The sequence below is a fragment of the Chionomys nivalis genome, chromosome 18 (assembly GCF_950005125.1).
Source record: "Chionomys nivalis chromosome 18, mChiNiv1.1, whole genome shotgun sequence".
In the NCBI taxonomy this organism is placed as follows: domain Eukaryota; kingdom Metazoa; phylum Chordata; class Mammalia; order Rodentia; family Cricetidae; genus Chionomys; species Chionomys nivalis.
Window position 1 is genome coordinate 2,694,013 of NC_080103.1, and position 17,458 is coordinate 2,711,470.

Below are 17,458 nucleotides of genomic sequence, written 5' to 3' on the forward strand. Positions count from 1 at the left end.
ATAGTCTTGTGTCACAGTAATGCTGGCCCTGGGCAGGGCCCTGGCCCTCACAGCACAGGAAGCATCCTACCCAATACCATTTGGCTTAATCACTTGGGCCTCCACTCTACCAGCCTCACTTTGCACTTGGCCCCACCCCAACCCCGTCTCCTTTTTGTTTCTGGATCCAATCAATGCCACTGCTGCTGCTTTAAAAACAATCAGACATATAAACAAAACCCCTAAAACTGTGTTGATTCAAGTTAATTGACTCTGGCCTCTAGATTCACTTTGTACCTGGGTCTCATTTCTCCAAACTCCAGCCCCTGTGGCAGTTGCACTCTTCTGGGATAAACCTTGTGAGGTGTAATCTGTAACCTTTTGGCAATGGCTTGCACCTGCTCCCCTGCCCCTCCTCCACCCTCTCCAGCACCCAAGGGCTGATACCTGATGGATGTAGACATGGACTTTACCAACTGAGCTATATACCCAGTCTTGCATTCTTTCTTTTTTATGTCTCACATTCTGTTTCTAGCTGTGCTCTGCATTCTTGTATGTGAAAAGGTTCCCAGGAACAGTCTTGACTTTCTTGGCCATTAACCAGAGAACATTTGCATCTCTCTCATGACTTACAGCTTCAAAATTACCTGCAAGCAGTTCTGTCAATCCTGAAACACTCCTGTGAGGTGAGCAGCGTGTGCTGCTGTGCCATTGGCTTCCGCGCTCTTTCACAGCCAGCTTGCAAGGTCAGAGACCTGCAGATTGCTTTTACTCAGACCACAGCATTTGAATATACGAAACAGCACAGATGTGCACTGACTTCCAGTCCCTGTGAGATTTGGGCTGCCCAGGCAGAGGCTCCTGTTTCTTCATCCTCACAGTCAAGCCCAGCACTGAGCATTGGGACGTCACAAAAGAAGAGCGAGCCAGAATTGGCTAGAGCTGCCAGAATTGCCCTCAGGCTTCTCTAATGCTCACAAACTGAATAATGAAAGGTCTTCACATGGCCTTGAAGTAAAAATATATAACTTTTACAATCTCAGTCTTCAACTTTCCTCCCCAAACCTGAACAATTTCACACAAAACTGAGCAGGGTTTTATAGTAAACATATGCTCATATATTAAATAACACAACACATGGTACTTTTTAAAACATTTATATTTATATATATAAAATTAAATATATAATATATAGTGTGTTTGAGGCTAAAAATATAGTACACAATATTTTTTTTAAAAAAGAAAAAATGTCAGAATAGGAAAAGGTGTGAAGGACACACAGATACATATTGATAAAAATCTATGATGGTTTGTCCTAACAAAAATACTTTTTTTTCTCTTAGTTATCATCATGGATCCATTTATGATGAGAATTTTGGTAGCGAAAATTCAACTGGCATCAGAAATGGGGCCTGCAATCCCAGGAATGGCTGGGGTGGACAGTTTGACCCCAGAAGTGCTGGGCTGTTAGAAGTGGAGGCAGCATGGCATTGTTGGTCACTTTTTCTAAAGAGCCTACCTTTGTTGTATCACCAAATCGAATGCTCTCTTCCCAGAGTCCTGGTATTCTCAGGGGCCACGAACAGCTCCTGAAGCCAACAGAAGAAGCTGACAACCAGTTTGCAAAGGCCAATGCTTGGGGATGGTAAACAGCTAAGATGGAGGGATCTACTGAGACCACTAAGTGGCATTCTGTGCACACAGAACATTACAGTTGTAAATGGCAGGTTTGCACCAGAAGTTTCTTGTATAGCCTCTGTCTTGTGTGCAGCAATTATTTTCCTCTGGGAAAGGGCCCTGGGATTCCCTCATTGATGCAGGACAATTTTAATGCTGTACCCTCTTCTCAAATCCATACTCTGCTAGGCCGCATGCCTCAGTCTTCTCCACTGGCCCATGGGTGGTGTCAGCAGCAAGTTGCCGAAGGTTACCCAGCACTAGCCAGAAAGCACTGCCTTTACAAGAGAAGGAAAGATAGCAGGGGAGATGGGACAGATGCCGGGAGAAAGGGATGCTATGCTTAGGAACAGTTTTATGGTCCTTTCCCAACAGTCAAGGCCTCACCAATGGAGTCTTGAGATCTGTGAACCTCAGGGTTATATTACCGGCTATTCCCTTGGCTCTATAAGTGCACAGCAGGCCTGGCTTAGATTCCACATAAATAAAATAGGAGGGAAGCCACATTTTTCGGGGCCTGCAGTGGCCTTGGGAGGTCAGTAATTCATCCATAGGGATAGAACTGCTCACACAGCAGGACAAGGCAGTGAGCCAGCAGACTCCTCATGTCCAAACAGGGTCTTTGACTTCAACAGGAGTTTCTATTAACCCCCGTTGCCTAACATTGCTATGTAGTGGGCCAAGTGAAGTATACAGGGGCCACCAATTCCATCTTAGGGAACCCAGGAGCACCACATGCGAACAGAACACAAGGGACAAGACACAGGTCTGTGTGCTCCCTCCCACAGGGCAGAAATTCCTGTCACATAGGAGGAAAGCCGCTGCCAGCATGAGGAAAGTCTATCACCCAGAATCATGTGAACAGAGCTCATCTTTCTCATTGTGACCCAGACATTTTGTGAGCTGTGCGTTGCTGCCTTTCCGACTATGCTCCGTTCTCTCATGGCAGGCGTTGCCTTGTGTGTATTCTGTGGTTAGACTATGGGAGACCCAGGACTCAGTAATCAGGCTGGGCTCTCTAAAAAGAGTAAGGCCTATCCAGAGCCACAAGAACTTTTTGCATATGCAGAGTTTGTTAAACCCCTTCTTCTACCAGCTCCCCTTTCAGCCTATGGGAAGGTGTTAGCCACTCTCACTCCTGACTTCTGTGACCAGAGGCTTCAGCTTGATAAACTGGGAGTGCTGCCTTTGCCAGATGACCGTTCCTGAAGACCATGTGGAAGGCAGCTTCACTACAGCCTATGTGCCGCCGCAGTAAAGGAAACTGAGCCCTACCATGACCACAACAACCCAGATTGGTCCATTTCACTCAGGGTTAGGGTAAAGCTTGTGGTACAGGCAGGCCTCCCCTGCCCCAACCCTCACCTGGACTGCTTACTTTTCCTGAGTTCTTTGGATGGATGGGCAATCCCAAATCCTGCCTCCCCAGATGAACACAGCCAACACAGAATAGTTGCAGGTAAAGACCAGAAAATAGGAGGCAACAAAAACAGAGGTCAGATCATGGTTACTGAGCAAATGGCAGCTGCAGAATGGGATCATGGATCTCTCGACTCCTGGCTCCTTATTCTCTCAAATAAAGCAATAACACTTGGGGTGCTTAACATCATCCAGTAACAGGGTACAAAGATGCTAGTACCAACTGGCAGGTGGTAGAGTCCCGTGATTAAGGGGGCCTTCAACTACCTAGGCATGCAATCCCACTGGTCATTCAGCTGGGCCCACCCCTGATTCTGATTGCAGAATATGAGTGGCAGGAGACGAGTCTGTCTCCATTGCTGCTCACTGTGCCCTGTATGGCGCTTGATACCCACAGATTTCCGGCAGGGCTTGACCTTAGTGATGTTCTTGTTTCCATGGGAGGGATCTACTGCTTAAATCAGGGAGAAATAAGAGAATCAAGCCAAACCCCAAACAAGATGATTGTTTTAGGGAGTATTGCTGTTTAAAATGCCACTCTGTTTAGACTTTAAAGTGTTCAGATCACCCACAGCTTCAGGTGTCAATGAAATTTAAAAAGTTGCATGAATTTACAAGAACCTACTCTGTAAACACATTGCCTTGCTGACTTCTCATGAAAAGGCTCTGCAAGTGTGAGTCCTCTGAACTGGAATACAGCGACAAGTCTGTCAATGCTACAGAACAGGGCCACTCTGCGTGGATGTACTTATTGGAATAGAAGAGGAAGCAGAGGCTGTCTGCCAGCCTGGAAATGGAGCCCCTTACTACCCAGTCCTTATCAGAAAGGAGACAGTGAAGATGTCACCCGACAGTCCCATCTATAAGGTTAGTGATGGACCATGGCTGATGAGCATATGACTCATGAAAGTAAACGTGACTAATGAGTGGGGACCAATGTGAAAAGGCAAGGAGTATTCTGAGAATACCCCTTCCATCTTGTAGGTCTCGATAGGAAGGTGGACAGTTGACTCCGGGATGGCAGTAGACTCCAGATGGGCAGAGGTTTCTTGGGAAACTGAGGCCGAAACAGGAGTTACAGATTCTCTTTGGTCAGAAGGTGGCAGATGAGAAGTGGTATGGAATGTGTGTGTGGTTGTGTGTATGCTGCACGGGAAGGGGAAACATGGGCTATGGAATGCAATGCCTACAGTGTTCTGCACTGGGGACCCCTTCTAGGTCAGTACGAAGGTTTTCGTAGAGCCACTTCCAGGCCCCCTTCCCTTCACATCCCCTCGTTTATCTCTCCTTGGATGCTAACACAGGACAATCTGAAGCTCACAAGTTCCTGCTCTCTACTCAGGGACAGCATCACAAACCTGACGCTCAAGGCACTGAAAATGGAAAAAAATCTGATTGGCCTAGGTAAGAATGAGACAAAACCAAAATTTGTCTGGATAAAGCATTTACCATGCTACCTGAAATGTGAACTCTGACTAGGGTGAGTCCCAGGGTAGGATAGTAGTGTCCAAGGCTCAGGACTGCTTAACTCTAACATCTAGGCAGGTCTGACCACTGATGTAAAAAATAAGGTTTAAAGTGCTTGGAGACTCAGAATAATGCAAGGTATTAGGAGCCTGCTGGAGGACAGCTGCCCCTTTCTTTGCTTGGGGACTTGTGTGTGGCGGGGAAAACCCCTGCAGCTTTTCTTTCCAAATGAGGGCTTTTATCGCCATTGAAAAAAAACAGCCCCATGACACCTCTGCCTTACCCTATTCTCCAAAGCTCAAAAGCTAATACCAAAAAGTGGGGCGGATAACATGAAAGTAGTAAGATTGTGTGGTTCCCACTACTGTTGGGTCTGGGAACTGCCATGCAGCACACAGTGGTCCCTTGCCAGCCGGCCAGTACATCGTCCCGACCACTCTTTGCTCACATCCAGGACACATCTGGCTGGTCCAGCACAGTTGAAAGGAAGGGGAGCAGTGCTCCTGGGGATTTCCGGAGCCCTCTGCACTCAAGCAGTCACAGTAAATAGCCACAGCAGCTGGCATTTTGACCCCAACTGACCAAAGGCTGGATATGAACTCATTGTCCCATCTGCAGTCCCCTGAGATGGGAAAGATGAACACAAGGTATGAATGAAATCAAGAGAGGGACGTGTGGACTGCCCTGCATTCCAGCTGTCGGGACTAGAGCCACCTAGGCCAAAGCCTGCTCACTTCAGCATATCTCCATGCCCACTTGGGGTGATGAGAGGAGCAGGATAGAAAGGAAATGATAAAATAATGTGTTCTTTTCTCCTTTCTCCTCCTCTCCCATCCCCTCCTCCCCCCACCCCAACCTCCACTTCCCCGTGCCCATGCTTGGGTCAGGTATGAATCAAGGTCAGTAGAGACATCCTCCTGAAAAAGAGCTCAGCAGGCCTGGGAGACTGGGGCATGCCCAGAGCCCCGTCCTTAGAATGGGGTGTTCCTGGGAGACCTGCTCCTTACTTGTGACAGCAGGAGGAGGAAGGCTAGGTCCAAGAAAGGAGCAATGAGCAATGTCCCTGAATGTCAGGGAAGAACTGGGAAGCCTTCTCCTCTGCCCCGCAGAGATACCCCAGCCAGACTCCAGCCTCTACACATGCGTTTGCATGCGCTGCTGAAATCGCTGGCCATAGTCTGAGTGCTGAGAGCTGTAGGAGAATCGAGTGGCTGTGGCATACTTGCCAATAGGGTCATATGCTTCATAGGGGGTCCTCTCCAGGCCAGAGGGTGGGGCCTGGGGGTAGCCTAGACGGTAGGTAGGATACCCGGCTGCCCCGGGGAAAGGATGGGAGTTGAATTTCTCATAGTTCTCGTAGGACAGCTGGCTGGTTGTATCCGTGCCACCTGGAGCGGAAGGGCCAGAGGGTGAGGGCTCTGTGCCATAGTCAGAGGCAGGGGCCCGGCTATACGTATTGAGTTGGGCATAGCCACTGGAGTGGGAGAGGCGAGATGACGGGCGGCCATCAAAACGTGTAGGGCCAGGGGCACGGTAGTCCGCATACAGCACCGCCCTGGAGGACGGGCGATCTTCGTGGGCACGCACATTGTAATAACCATTGGTAGGATCCTGAGGGTGAGGAGGCAGCGAGAGAAGAGGGTCAAAGTGTGAGTGTCCTCCAGTGTAGTGGGGTCTCAAATGGGCTTCTGCCCATGCCCTCCCCACCCCGTCCTTCTCTTCTCACTAGGCATCACTCTTTCTTCTGTTCTATCTGCCAACCACCTCCCCCTGCAGATCCTCCTATCCCATTTCCCTTGTGCCTTGCTTTAATCTGTTTTCCCACCTTCATCTCATATTCTTCCCGTGTATCAATGGTGTCACAGCGCAGGTCCTGCTTCAGATCCACATCATCCTTAAAGGACTAAAGGACAGGAGTGTGTGTCAGGAGACAGACTCTGCTTTACCCCTCCCCCACCTTTGCTAATTTCATGTCCAGAGACCATCTGCTAACAGATGCTCTGGGTTAGGGTAGACTTGTGTCTCATACATAGACTGAAGTAGGAAGACACTACAGACCTGGCTTCTAGCATTAATTTTGTTGCCAAAGTGTAATTGACATCTTGATCTTGCTACTCTCAGGGCGCACATCTCAGCGATGAGGAGAGCGAACCAGAAATACCTACAGATTTTCTTCTAGGTGAGGGAAGGATGAGGCAAAGGGAGGTGGAGGGGAGAGGAGAGTAGCTTTACATACGCACGTGACAGTGTACATGTGTAAGTGTGTGTGAGTGGTGAGCAGGCTGGTACATAGAAGTTGGGGTGGCAGGAGCAGGTTAAACTCACTGACGAAGAGGTGACAGAAGCTATGAAAAACGCATGGCGCTGTCCTTGGGACTGTGAAGAGCCTAGGCCAGCAGGAAGCACGATCCTCACCGAGTAGATGGCCTTCATGACCCGAGTTGCTGTGGAAATGCTGGCAGCATCGTCTTCCCGGTCAGAATGCATTGTGAGTGGCTCCCGATTCACCGTCTCTACCTTGATGTCTAGCTTCCTCAAGGTCACATCCTTTCGACCTAGGACAGGGAGGTGTGGCTGGGCCAGGTGCCTTCTGTTGGGCTCTGTGGCATTGGCTTCAAGCCCCCACCCTGGGATGTGACCCTGAGGGTTTGCTGTGGCTGTGAAGAGCCTGCACTCACTGCCTTTGCGACGTCGGTAGAGGAAGAACAGTAAGGCGACAAAGAAGAAGATGACCAGGATGCCCACACCAATGGTGGTCCCAGCAATGATGCCCACAGGTAACACCTCTGTAGACAGGGGGAGAAAGAGCAGGAATGAGGATGAGCCACACAGTGACCTGAAGACTTAGCCACAAGATACAGTGACAGTTCTAGATTATGTACAAAGCTAAATTTTGCCTGAGCTGGGCAGTGATGATATCTGTTGGCTGTCACTGGACAGGATCTGGCTGAGCTGGATCTGAGCTTTCATTCGGTCAGAGTTGATGCCAGGGCAGTGTTCCTCCCCGCATCAGTTTGCCTCCCAGCCCTTTCTTCCTCTGCTTGGCCCACCTACCCATGAAGCTTGCTCCCTCCCTGCTAAGTTGGGCTTTTGTCTGAAGTCAGCTCTCACCGAATTCCAATCTGCCATGTCTGTTTCAACCTCCTCTGTGACCTTCCTTGCCTGCAAAACTGTCTATTCTATCTGCACAGCCCACTGTGGCCTCAGTGGTCCTCCTTTAGTGCCCTGCTTCCCTTCGGTGATAACAATCCCAAGAATTCTCCCTTTGGCCTTCTCTCCAGACTCCTGCAATGGATCTGCCCCGTTGAGACCCTTACCACATTACTCTTCTCTGCTCCCTACATTCACCCTTCTGGTATCTTTAACTAAACCTGAGCTATTGGCTTTCCTAGATATTTTCCAAGAATTCCTCGGGTTCTCCATATCTCCCTTTTCAATGACTAGTTCTCAAAAACAAACAAGTGTTATTTTTCCTTCACCAAACATCTCTGCCAAAGTCTAAATACCTCTTTCATCTTGCCAAAGGTACTCAGAGAGAATATATCTCCTCTATAAAACTAAGGATGCTTAAAAGGGTAGGGGAAGCTTTCAGTCCTCTCGGTAACTCACTGACACAGATGATGTTAAACTGCTGCATATATTGGTTAATGTTTCTCCATCTGGACTCATTTGTTTCTACTATGTAAGTTCCTTCACTTAGATGAAAATTTCTTGTGGGCAGAGATGATGCCAGGTTCCCACCTGCAACCCCTCCTTCAGAATTTGACATATAAAGATGTTCAAGGAACATTTGCAGAGTAGATAAACTAGTTGAGCACTAAAGTCAGCTTCTGGTGGAGAGGAAAGAGAGAGAGAGAGAGAGAGAGAGAGAGAGAGAGAGAGAGAGAGAGAGAGACCGATAGAGAGACGGAGGGAGGGAAGGAGGGAGGGAAGGAGGGAGGGAGGGAGGGAGGAAATGAGGGAGGGAGGGAGGGAGGGAGGAAATGAGGGAGGGAGGAAATGAGGGATGGAGAGAGAGAGAGAGACGGACAGAGGGACAGACGGAGGGACGGACGGAGGAAATGAGGGACGGAATTATCTTGCTTTAAAAGAGAAGATGGAAGTTCGGACTATCCTGAGTACTCCACATGGCTAACCTCTTTCTTCCAGCTGGATGATGGCAGTGCCTGGTCCAAAGCTGTTCCAAGCAGTACAGTTGTAGTGGGTCTGGAAGTCAGCCTCCATGACATTGTTGATGGTGAGCGTGGACAGCACACCACTTCCTGAGTTAGTCCTCTCCACAGTGTAGCGCTCCAGGGTCCCCACCTCTAGGAAGTTCTCCTTCCATGCCCAAGCCTGTGGTGGGGAAGGCAGGGTGGATGTAAGAAAAGGGCATGTGGAAAAAGCATGTGCCCCCAAAACACCACATCCACTCGTGGGTAGCCTTACAGCAGCATATTTGTTATCCCCAGGCCCAACAAATCTTCACCCCGAAACAACCTGTGTCTCACCGCCTACCACAAATCCTTGACACTGAACTTCTACTCCAGAAGCTGTGGCTCCCACACAATAGACATCAGATTTCTCTACAGAGACCTCCTAGTTGAGACTTACATGCCAAGTGTGGATGTAGGGAGAGATCCAGGAACCTGCTTCTGTGGTACTCCCATGCTGTGAGTATGACATTGCATGGTATTTTGTGATGTGGAGGCAGTTGAGCCAATATTTGGGTTTTGGGTGTTGCAGGAACTTGAGATCCAGAGCAGCTATGAGGCCATGCTTTCCCTGTGTGGGTCTCAGTTTCCTCATCTCTGAAGTAGTTCATTCCAGCCAGCATAGGGCAACGCTCAGTCTTGTGATTCTAACTGCGCACAAGTCTATCTTACCAGCCTTAACATTAGTCAACCCACAGAAACTTGCCTGGATCTCTGGAGATACATCTGCCTGCTCTTAATTATGAGTGTCCCCAGGCCTCCATCTCGGACCTCCCCAGCTGAGGCATTACCAACTATGTGTTCTCACGGCAGAAGGGACGCTAAGGAAGAAGAGTAGCTAAATGCTGGCTCCTTTCCAGGGATCACTCCCAGATTCTATGAGGCAAACCTCTTGGGACCCAAACCGCCTTCTGCCTAGGCAGCTGTGATAATGAAGTACCCCTGAGCAGCCCTGGAGCTAGCCAAATGGTCATTAAATGTGATAAGGGTTTTGATGGTTAGTGGCCACAGGAGGAATTAATGGTTTATCGCATAAGGAGTGAAGAAAAGAATGAGGGATGATCAGGGACTGGTGGAAGGAAGACAGGAAAAAAGGGAAAAGACTGGGACCGGTGGGAGAGGGAGAAGTGATGGGTGGGAGGGGGAAGAAGGGAGAGGAAGGCACAAAGAAAAGACTGGGAGGAGGATGAGGGAGGAGAAAGGACCTTCACCAGGAACGAGAGGGAACCTGTCGTTCCCTGATTCCAAGGAACTAGGTTCTTTACAACTACTGCTTTAATGATATATATAGGGCTATGGTCTCCTCTTTAAGGATGAGGAACTGAGTAACAAACCACTAATCTGTCCAGGGTCACACAACTAAGGAAAGAGGTAGAATTTGTAACAGGTAAAATGATACAGAAACTAAAAAGGCAGAGGATTACAAGATGAGAAAAGATGACCAAAGATGCAAGTCAGAAGAGGGGAGGAGAAGCTGGGCAGGAGTGAACATCAGGGCTGCCTGCTAAGCCTGCCCAGCACTCACAATTCGATCCGGAGGTGGGGTACTCCCAATGAAGCACTCCACCTTGCCACCGTCACCTCTCACAGCAAACTGCACTGCCTCGCTGGAGATAATAGGGGGTCCTACAAGCAGGAAGACACAGTCAGGCCACACAGAGGCTGTAGTGCTGGTCCGCTGGGTCTCACACACCCAGGGCACTCACCATTTACGTAAAGTGGTACCTCTCGCTCAGCCACTCCGATTCGAGGCACAATGGCCCGACAGGTATAGGTGCCAGCATCTGCCTGGGTCACTGACTTCAGCAACAGCTGATTGCTGTTACTCAGGACCTGGGCAGAGAGATTATCCTCGGGTGGGGAGCCAGGAAGCCTGAGCCCCTGGGTTGGTGAGGGCCCCACATCAGAGGCATGGGAAAGAAAGCATGAAGGGCCACAGTGGATTCCCAGAAGGTAACAAGCTCCTGAGTCTGGCTGATCCACACCCCTGACTCCCCCTGACTCTAAGCAGGCTAGCAGTACGGGAATCATCTGTACAATCGTGGGCAGATGTTGGCTACAACTGTAAAAGGATTGATCTGTCAGGGAAGACAGTTTACTCTGAAATTTCTCTATACAATTCTAGCCCAAACTGCCTAATATGGGTCTTCAGACTTGTGCACTTCAACTCTCTCTGCCAGCTTCACTACTTCCCCGTGCACCATGCATGCCCTGAGTCTCTGACGACTGCCACAACACCACCTGCTCCCTTCTTCCTCTCCACCCTGAGTTCTATGAAAAGTCCAAGAACGGGTATGGCTGATTGCAAGTGTTGTCTCCCAAATCCCAAGACCCTAGAAATGTTCCAGTTTTGACCTGAAAAAGCAAGTGTAACCCCTCCCATTGTCTTAACTGCTCCAGGATGTCCGTGTCCCTTCCTCCCAGCACTCAGCACAGGCAGGGAGAGGTTTACCATGTTTGAGTCCTTCTTGGTCCAGGTGAGGGTGAGTGGGGGGTTCCCAACCCAGACACAGGTGAGGGTCACATCAGAGCCAATGTCTGTGGTTGTGGGCTTTGGGTCAACTACAATCCGGGGGGCAACTGAAGAAGAGAGAAGTGGCCAGTCAGAATCACAGGGTCTGAGTGTCAACTCCAATCTGTTCTTTTTCCTTTTTTGTCTATTCTACCTCCTCGTGTTTATTTCTATCTCGCCAGTTGAGGAAAACTTTCCCTCCCCTGTACCCAAGGACTGTCCGTCCTCTGCCTCTGCCCTTCCAGCTACTCACAGTGAACATTCACCAAAGTGCTGACGTTGGTGCTCCCCACTCTGTTGTGGACCTCACAAGACACAGGCTCCGTGAAGAAGGAATAATCAACATTTGTCTCATAACGACTCTCATGGGCATCTTCAATCAAGAACCCCCCTTTGGCCCACCTAGAGAATGAGGAAACACAGATGTGAGATCAAAACTTGGGACTGTCTCAACTACACTCAGGGACAGTGGCCCCCCTAGTGACTCCGCCACCACTACACCAGTCTCAAGGGCCTGCCCATTCATCACCGACATGGCACTCCCAAACCCCAACCCTTTCACCTGTAGCCCAGGATCTCAGGGTTGGCTGTGGCCTGGCATGTAAAGATGACTCGCTCGCCTTCCTGCACTGTCTGGGGTTCAATGGACAGAGTCACTGTAGGAGGATCTGCAAAGCAGGGCATAGAAAGTCAGGGTCTCTTTGTCCCGAGTTTCTCTCTTTCCTTTGGTAACAAATGTATTCATACCACATTGATGTGAAATGAGAATTCAACTTTACAAGGTATCACCCTCACCCTTTCTACACAGGGCTATGGCCAAGAATGATACTGAAGAAACCAATTATCTAATGGATGTAATGACTGAATATGGCCACTGGGTGGCACTGCAGATTAGCTTAACATACTGTAAAGTAAGAGCATCGCTATCTAGAAGAAACACATGGAACATCTGCCAGGGATGCTCCTGTGCCACAATTTCTTTAACATTCACAGTTTCAATAAGCAGATATAATACTATACTCAGTGCTCCACCTACCAACCATTATTGCCTATGGATCAAACCAGGAACTAAGGGGATTTTTGGTCCTGGGTTTCTTGGATCCTCATTCTGAGCTTCTAAAACAGCCTAAATGCTGTGCCCACCTCATGCACCCTCTCCAATACCCTACTCACGGTGTACATCGAGCTCAATGGATGTCTCCTTGCCATTGGGGATGGCCTCATTCATGCTGCGGCAGGTGAACACGCGACCGATGTCCAGGTCTGTGGGGTGAATGAGCAGCTGGCTGATTGTGGTCTCCCTTTTCCCATCCTTCAGTAGTTCCTGGGGAGAGGGAAAGAGAGAGCAAGACTGAAGCCCTCCCCTGCTCTCAGAGAAGCCGACTGAAGATTGTTCCTTCCCCCATTCTTTCTACTTTAAAGAAGTAGGCTATTTTATAAAGCTCTCTGAAATTCACAGAAAAATCGAACAGGAAGTAGTTTCCCTCTCCTCCACCGTGCGCCTCATTATTATACCTTACACTAGTGTGGAAAACTTATAACAGACACGTTGGTACCTTGCTGCTAAATGAAGTGTACAGTGCATGTAAGCGTACGCATGTAAGCATTTACTCTTTGCAGTATAACTTCCCTCTGTGCAATGTAGCCTTACTCCTGGAATCCTTCCCAGGACGGCCCGGAACTCTGGGATCTCTCCCGATGGAACCGTTAGGCACCAGTGCTGCAGTGGTGACTCTAAGTGTAGGGCCAGACACACCAGCCCAAAGACTCATGGGTCAGTGACATCCCAAGCCGTTTTCCATGTTGTCACCTACCTGAGGCAACCTCACTATGGAAAAGAATAAGACCCTCATTTATATAGCCATGCAGACCTCTTTGTGGGACCACAGCATCACCCAATCGATCCAAAGCACAGTGATATTTTGAAAATCAGTCTGAAGTGAATGAGCAAACTAGAGGGGTAGGTAATAAATGGTCTGGCTGCCAAGACAGCAGGTTTAATGGTAAAAATGTCAGGTCCCATGGGGGTCAAATAATCATTTAAGCCGGGCGGTGGTGGCGCACGCCTTTAATCCCAGCACTCGGGAGGCAGAGGCAGGTGAATCTCTGTGAGTTCGAGACCAGCCTGGTCTACAAGAGCTAGTTCCAGGACAGGCTCCAAAACCACAGAGAAACCCTGTCTCGAAAAACCAAAAAAAAAAAAAAATAATCATTTATTAAATGGTACCACTGAGCCAGAAAGAAGAGTTGTGTCCAAGGCCACAGAGGTTACTAAGAGAACCAGAACCCAAGCTCTCCATCCTGGCACTCCGGGAACACAGGGGGCAGTTTCTCTCCACACTGGGAAGTGTCTTTCATGGTGCCCAGCACAGGCATGGGTGCACAGACATGCTGCTCACAGCGGGCAGAATGGACAGAATGTTCCTCAAGTGCAGGTTCTGGATTCCACCAACATCAGCTTTGCCATGTGATTGCGGCTGAGTGGCCCAATGCCTTTCACTGTCATGCCTGACATCTGAGAAAGTGCATGAAAACCCTGGCTTCCACAGAAAGGGATCAACAGGGCAGTCAGACTCGAGTACAGAATGCCAACTCTGTGCTTGCTCTCTGTGTGACTTTGGACCAGGCACCCCTTTGTAAGTTGGAAAAAAATGCCTACTTTATGGGACTCTTTTGAGTACCTAGCATACAGCCAGTACTTATAAAATGGCTGTGACCCTGGAAGTCCATTCCCTTTAGGAAAGGAAAGATAACCGGAGCTGTGCCCGGGGAGAGAGCAGGTTCTCACCGTGGTAGCCACAGCCCCCTCCTGTTGTGTCCCATCACGGAACCAAATGATGTTGGCAGCAGGCTTGGCATTAAAGGCTCGGCATGTGAGGTTGTGGGGGGTGCCTGCTTGCAGCAGAATCACAGGGCCGCCATCAATCCTTGTGTCCTCTGGGGGAACTGGAGGGAAGAGGAGAACAAAATCAGCCAGGATGCAGCCAGCAGTGCTCCTAGCTCTGCAGGTCAGTGCCACCCTAGCCCGACTTACAGTCGCTAATCCAGAGCTTCCGAAGGGGCTTCACTCAGCCCTTAAGCTTTCTCGGCTTGCTGGTTACTCTTTCACGGCTGCTGTTACTGTCTGATGCTGTACACACCTCTATTACCCAAGGTGTTTGCTTCGGATGGAGGCAACACTAGGGGGAAGAAAAGGTGCTTCCCTCACAGAATCCCTTCTATCTATCTTGCCTGGAATGGCCAGATGGGGAACTCTATCCATTACAGCTTTAGGTTATTTTCTTGACAGCAGTTAAGACTGTGCTGTTCTGCTCAAACACCTCTAGAGGCCACAACTGCCTGTGGCGAGGATTCCAAAGCCTGTTTGTCTCCTGTTTTAGGGTCCGCAAGCCACGTCCTGTAGTCCCTTATGGCCCCACTTTGTTTCTGCTGCTTTCTCCATGATGTGTGTCTTCTCCGAGTGGCTTCTCCAGGTGGAAGAGTACCACCCTGGGCAAATCCCAGGCAAGGTGGGAAGCTTTATGTGCCCACCTGTGGCAGTTTGCAGCTGTTGTTCTTCCTCTCTCTGCCTCAATACCCTCAGAAAAAAACAGGTACAAGTCTTACTGGCATTTAAAAAGTCTCCACTGCATGGTCAAAACAGGCTTTGCTGTCTGCTTAAGGAACTGAGCTGCTATACATCTGGTTTTAAGCAATAAACTTTTTTTGTTCTTATACCATTGCCACAGGCTTCTAAATGTTTAGGTTGAGTTTCCCAAGGCCAACAGTCCTAAGTTCTGTGAGGGCAGGGGTTCTTCTTCTTCTTTTTAAATAAAGTATCTATTCACTTACTATTTTGAGACAGAGACTCATTATGCGGTTGAGGCTGGCACTGAACTCATGATTCTCCTGCCTTCGCCTCCCAAATGCTGGGATTAGAAGCTTGAGGCATTGCATCCATTTCTTCCTATTAACTCTTATACCAGCAAGATCAGTCAGAACTTGGAGGCCCTAGGGGGCCATCGACTAGTCAGAAAGATTTTAATAATAATCTAGGTCCACTCGATGTTCAATATTCAGAAATGAGCAAGGATTTGCTTTTCTTCTTTCTGAGAAAGACACGGGACACTGAGAGGTAACTTCTAGAGGAGACCCTTGAGGGGCGACCTTGGGAGGTCCGTGGAGCTGGAGGCAGACAAGGCTGTCCCGGGGTGTTGGAGGTGCCGGTGCTGACACTGCTTTCTGCTCTGGTTAAGCATGTGGAGTGGAAGAGTGGAGAAGGAATGGAATTTAGATCAATGCCGTCACATCCTGGCACCTCCCTTCACTGTCGTGTTCTTGGTTGAACCCCTAAAGGCACCGAGTCTGTTTCTTCCTCAGAGACCTAACAAAGTCCCTTCATCGAGCCTATGTGAGGTCAGTGAGGTGCTGCACAGAGCGTGTGGCATGCAGGGAACTTGTGATGTGTAAAATGTGCTGCTTTTACTGTGATGAAAGGGTTCTGGCTTCTACCCACCGAATTACTCCTGCTCTCCCACCTCTTTCCTGCTCCCTGGTATATACAATTTCAGTAATAGGGGCAGAGTTGTGGTTGTGAGTAGAAGAAACTTGAGAAGTGGAGAAACGGGGAGGGTCTCCTGGTCTGCCTGGCTCTCTACAGTTGTACCTTGCTACCACACTCAGGAACCGAGCCTCTGTATTCTCAGAGATGTTGGATCCCTGCTACAAAGAGAGAAAGGATTTCCTCCCACTGGTCTTCTTGCCCTTGTCATGTTTCTCTTCCTTTGCTTGGGCAAAGACCATCTGTCACCAATTCACATTTCTCTAGAATTTTTCAAAGTCTTTGCTGTCATTTTTTTTTTTATTTTATTGAGCTCTACATTTTTCTCTGCTCCCCTCTTTTCCTCTCTCCACCCCCTCAATCCTCGCTTATGGTCCCCATGCTCCCAATTTACTCAGAATATCTTGTCTTTTTCTACTTCCCATGTAGATTAGATCCATGTATGTCTCTCTTAGGGTCTTCATTGTTGTCTAAGTTCTCTGGGATTGCGATTTGTAGGCTTTGCTTTGTGTTTAAAAACCACCTATGAGTGAATACATGTGATAATTGTCTTTCTGGGGCTGGATTACCTCACTCAATATGCTGTATTCTAGCACCATCCATTTGCTTGCAAATTTCAAGATGTCATTATTCTTTCTGCTGTGTAGTACTCCATGTGTAAATATACCATATTTTTCTTAGCTATTCTTTGGCTGAGGGGCATTTAGGTTGTTTCCAGGTTTTGGCTATGACAAACAATGCTGCTATGAACGTAGTTGAACACATGTCCTTGTGGTACAACTGATACCCAAAAGTGCATTTTCTGGGTCTTTAGGAAGGTTGTTTCCTAATTTTCTGAGAAATCACCACACTGACATCCAAAGGGGTTGTACCAGCTTGCATTCCCACCAGCAATACAGAAGTGTTTCTTTATCCCACAACCTCTCCAGCATAAGTTGTCATCAGTGTTTTTGATCTTGGCCATTCTTTCAAGTGTAAGAAGGAATCTCAGAATTGTTTTGATTTGCATTTCTCTGATGATGAAGGATGTTGAGCATTTCCTTAAGTGTCTTTCAGCCATTTTAGATTCCTTTGTTGAGAGTTCTCTGTTTAGGTCTGTACTCCACTTTCTTAATTGGATTATTTGTTCTTTTGATGACCAATTTCTTGAGTTCTTTGTATATTTTGAAGATCAGACTTCTGTCTGATGTGGGGTTAGTGAAGATCTTTTCCCATTTTGTAGGCTGTCATTTTGTCTTGTTGATGGTGTCCCTTTGTTTTACAGAAGCTTTTCAGTTTCAGGAGGTCCCATTTATTAATTGTTTCTCTCAGTGTCTGTGCTGCTGGGGTTATATTTAGGAAGTGGTCTCCTGTGCCAATGCATTCAAGTGTACTTCCCACTTTCTCTTCTATAAGGTTCAGTGTGGCTGGCTTTATGTTGAGGTCTTTGATCCATTTGGACTTGAGTTTTGTGCATGGTGATAGATATGGGTCTATTTTCATTCTTCTACATGTTGATATACAGCTATGCCAGCACCACTTGTTAAATGTGCTTTCTTTTCTCCACTGGTTATTTCTGGCTTCTTTGTCAAAAATCAGGTGTTCAAAGGTGTGTAGTTAATATCCGGGTCTTCAATTTGGTTCCATTCATCCTCCTGTCTGTTTTTGTCTTTGCTATCAATTGTAAACCAT

At 48.3% G+C, this 17,458-nt stretch overlaps 1 protein-coding gene across 4 annotated transcripts in view; it reads right to left on the reverse strand.

Annotated features, from left to right (window-relative positions):
* Positions 1-5,402: 5,402 nt before the first annotated feature.
* Positions 5,403-17,458, reverse strand: part of Kirrel1 (kirre like nephrin family adhesion molecule 1) — an 87,585-nt gene continuing 75,529 nt past the window's right edge. For all 4 annotated transcript variants that reach the window (XM_057793592.1, XM_057793591.1, XM_057793593.1 and 1 more), the window contains 12 exons: positions 14,036-14,193; positions 12,421-12,571; positions 11,810-11,915; positions 11,501-11,649; positions 11,188-11,315; positions 10,442-10,568; positions 10,261-10,361; positions 8,679-8,877; positions 7,221-7,328; positions 6,958-7,097; positions 6,368-6,445; positions 5,403-6,153 (listed from right to left, as the gene is read on the reverse strand). In XM_057793592.1, coding sequence (XP_057649575.1) covers positions 5,677-6,153; positions 6,368-6,445; positions 6,958-7,097; positions 7,221-7,328; positions 8,679-8,877; positions 10,261-10,361; positions 10,442-10,568; positions 11,188-11,315; positions 11,501-11,649; positions 11,810-11,915; positions 12,421-12,571; positions 14,036-14,193 — 1,922 coding nt within the window. In that variant the 3' untranslated portion in view covers positions 5,403-5,676. The remainder of the gene's footprint in view (positions 6,154-6,367; positions 6,446-6,957; positions 7,098-7,220; positions 7,329-8,678; positions 8,878-10,260; positions 10,362-10,441; positions 10,569-11,187; positions 11,316-11,500; positions 11,650-11,809; positions 11,916-12,420; positions 12,572-14,035; positions 14,194-17,458) is intronic.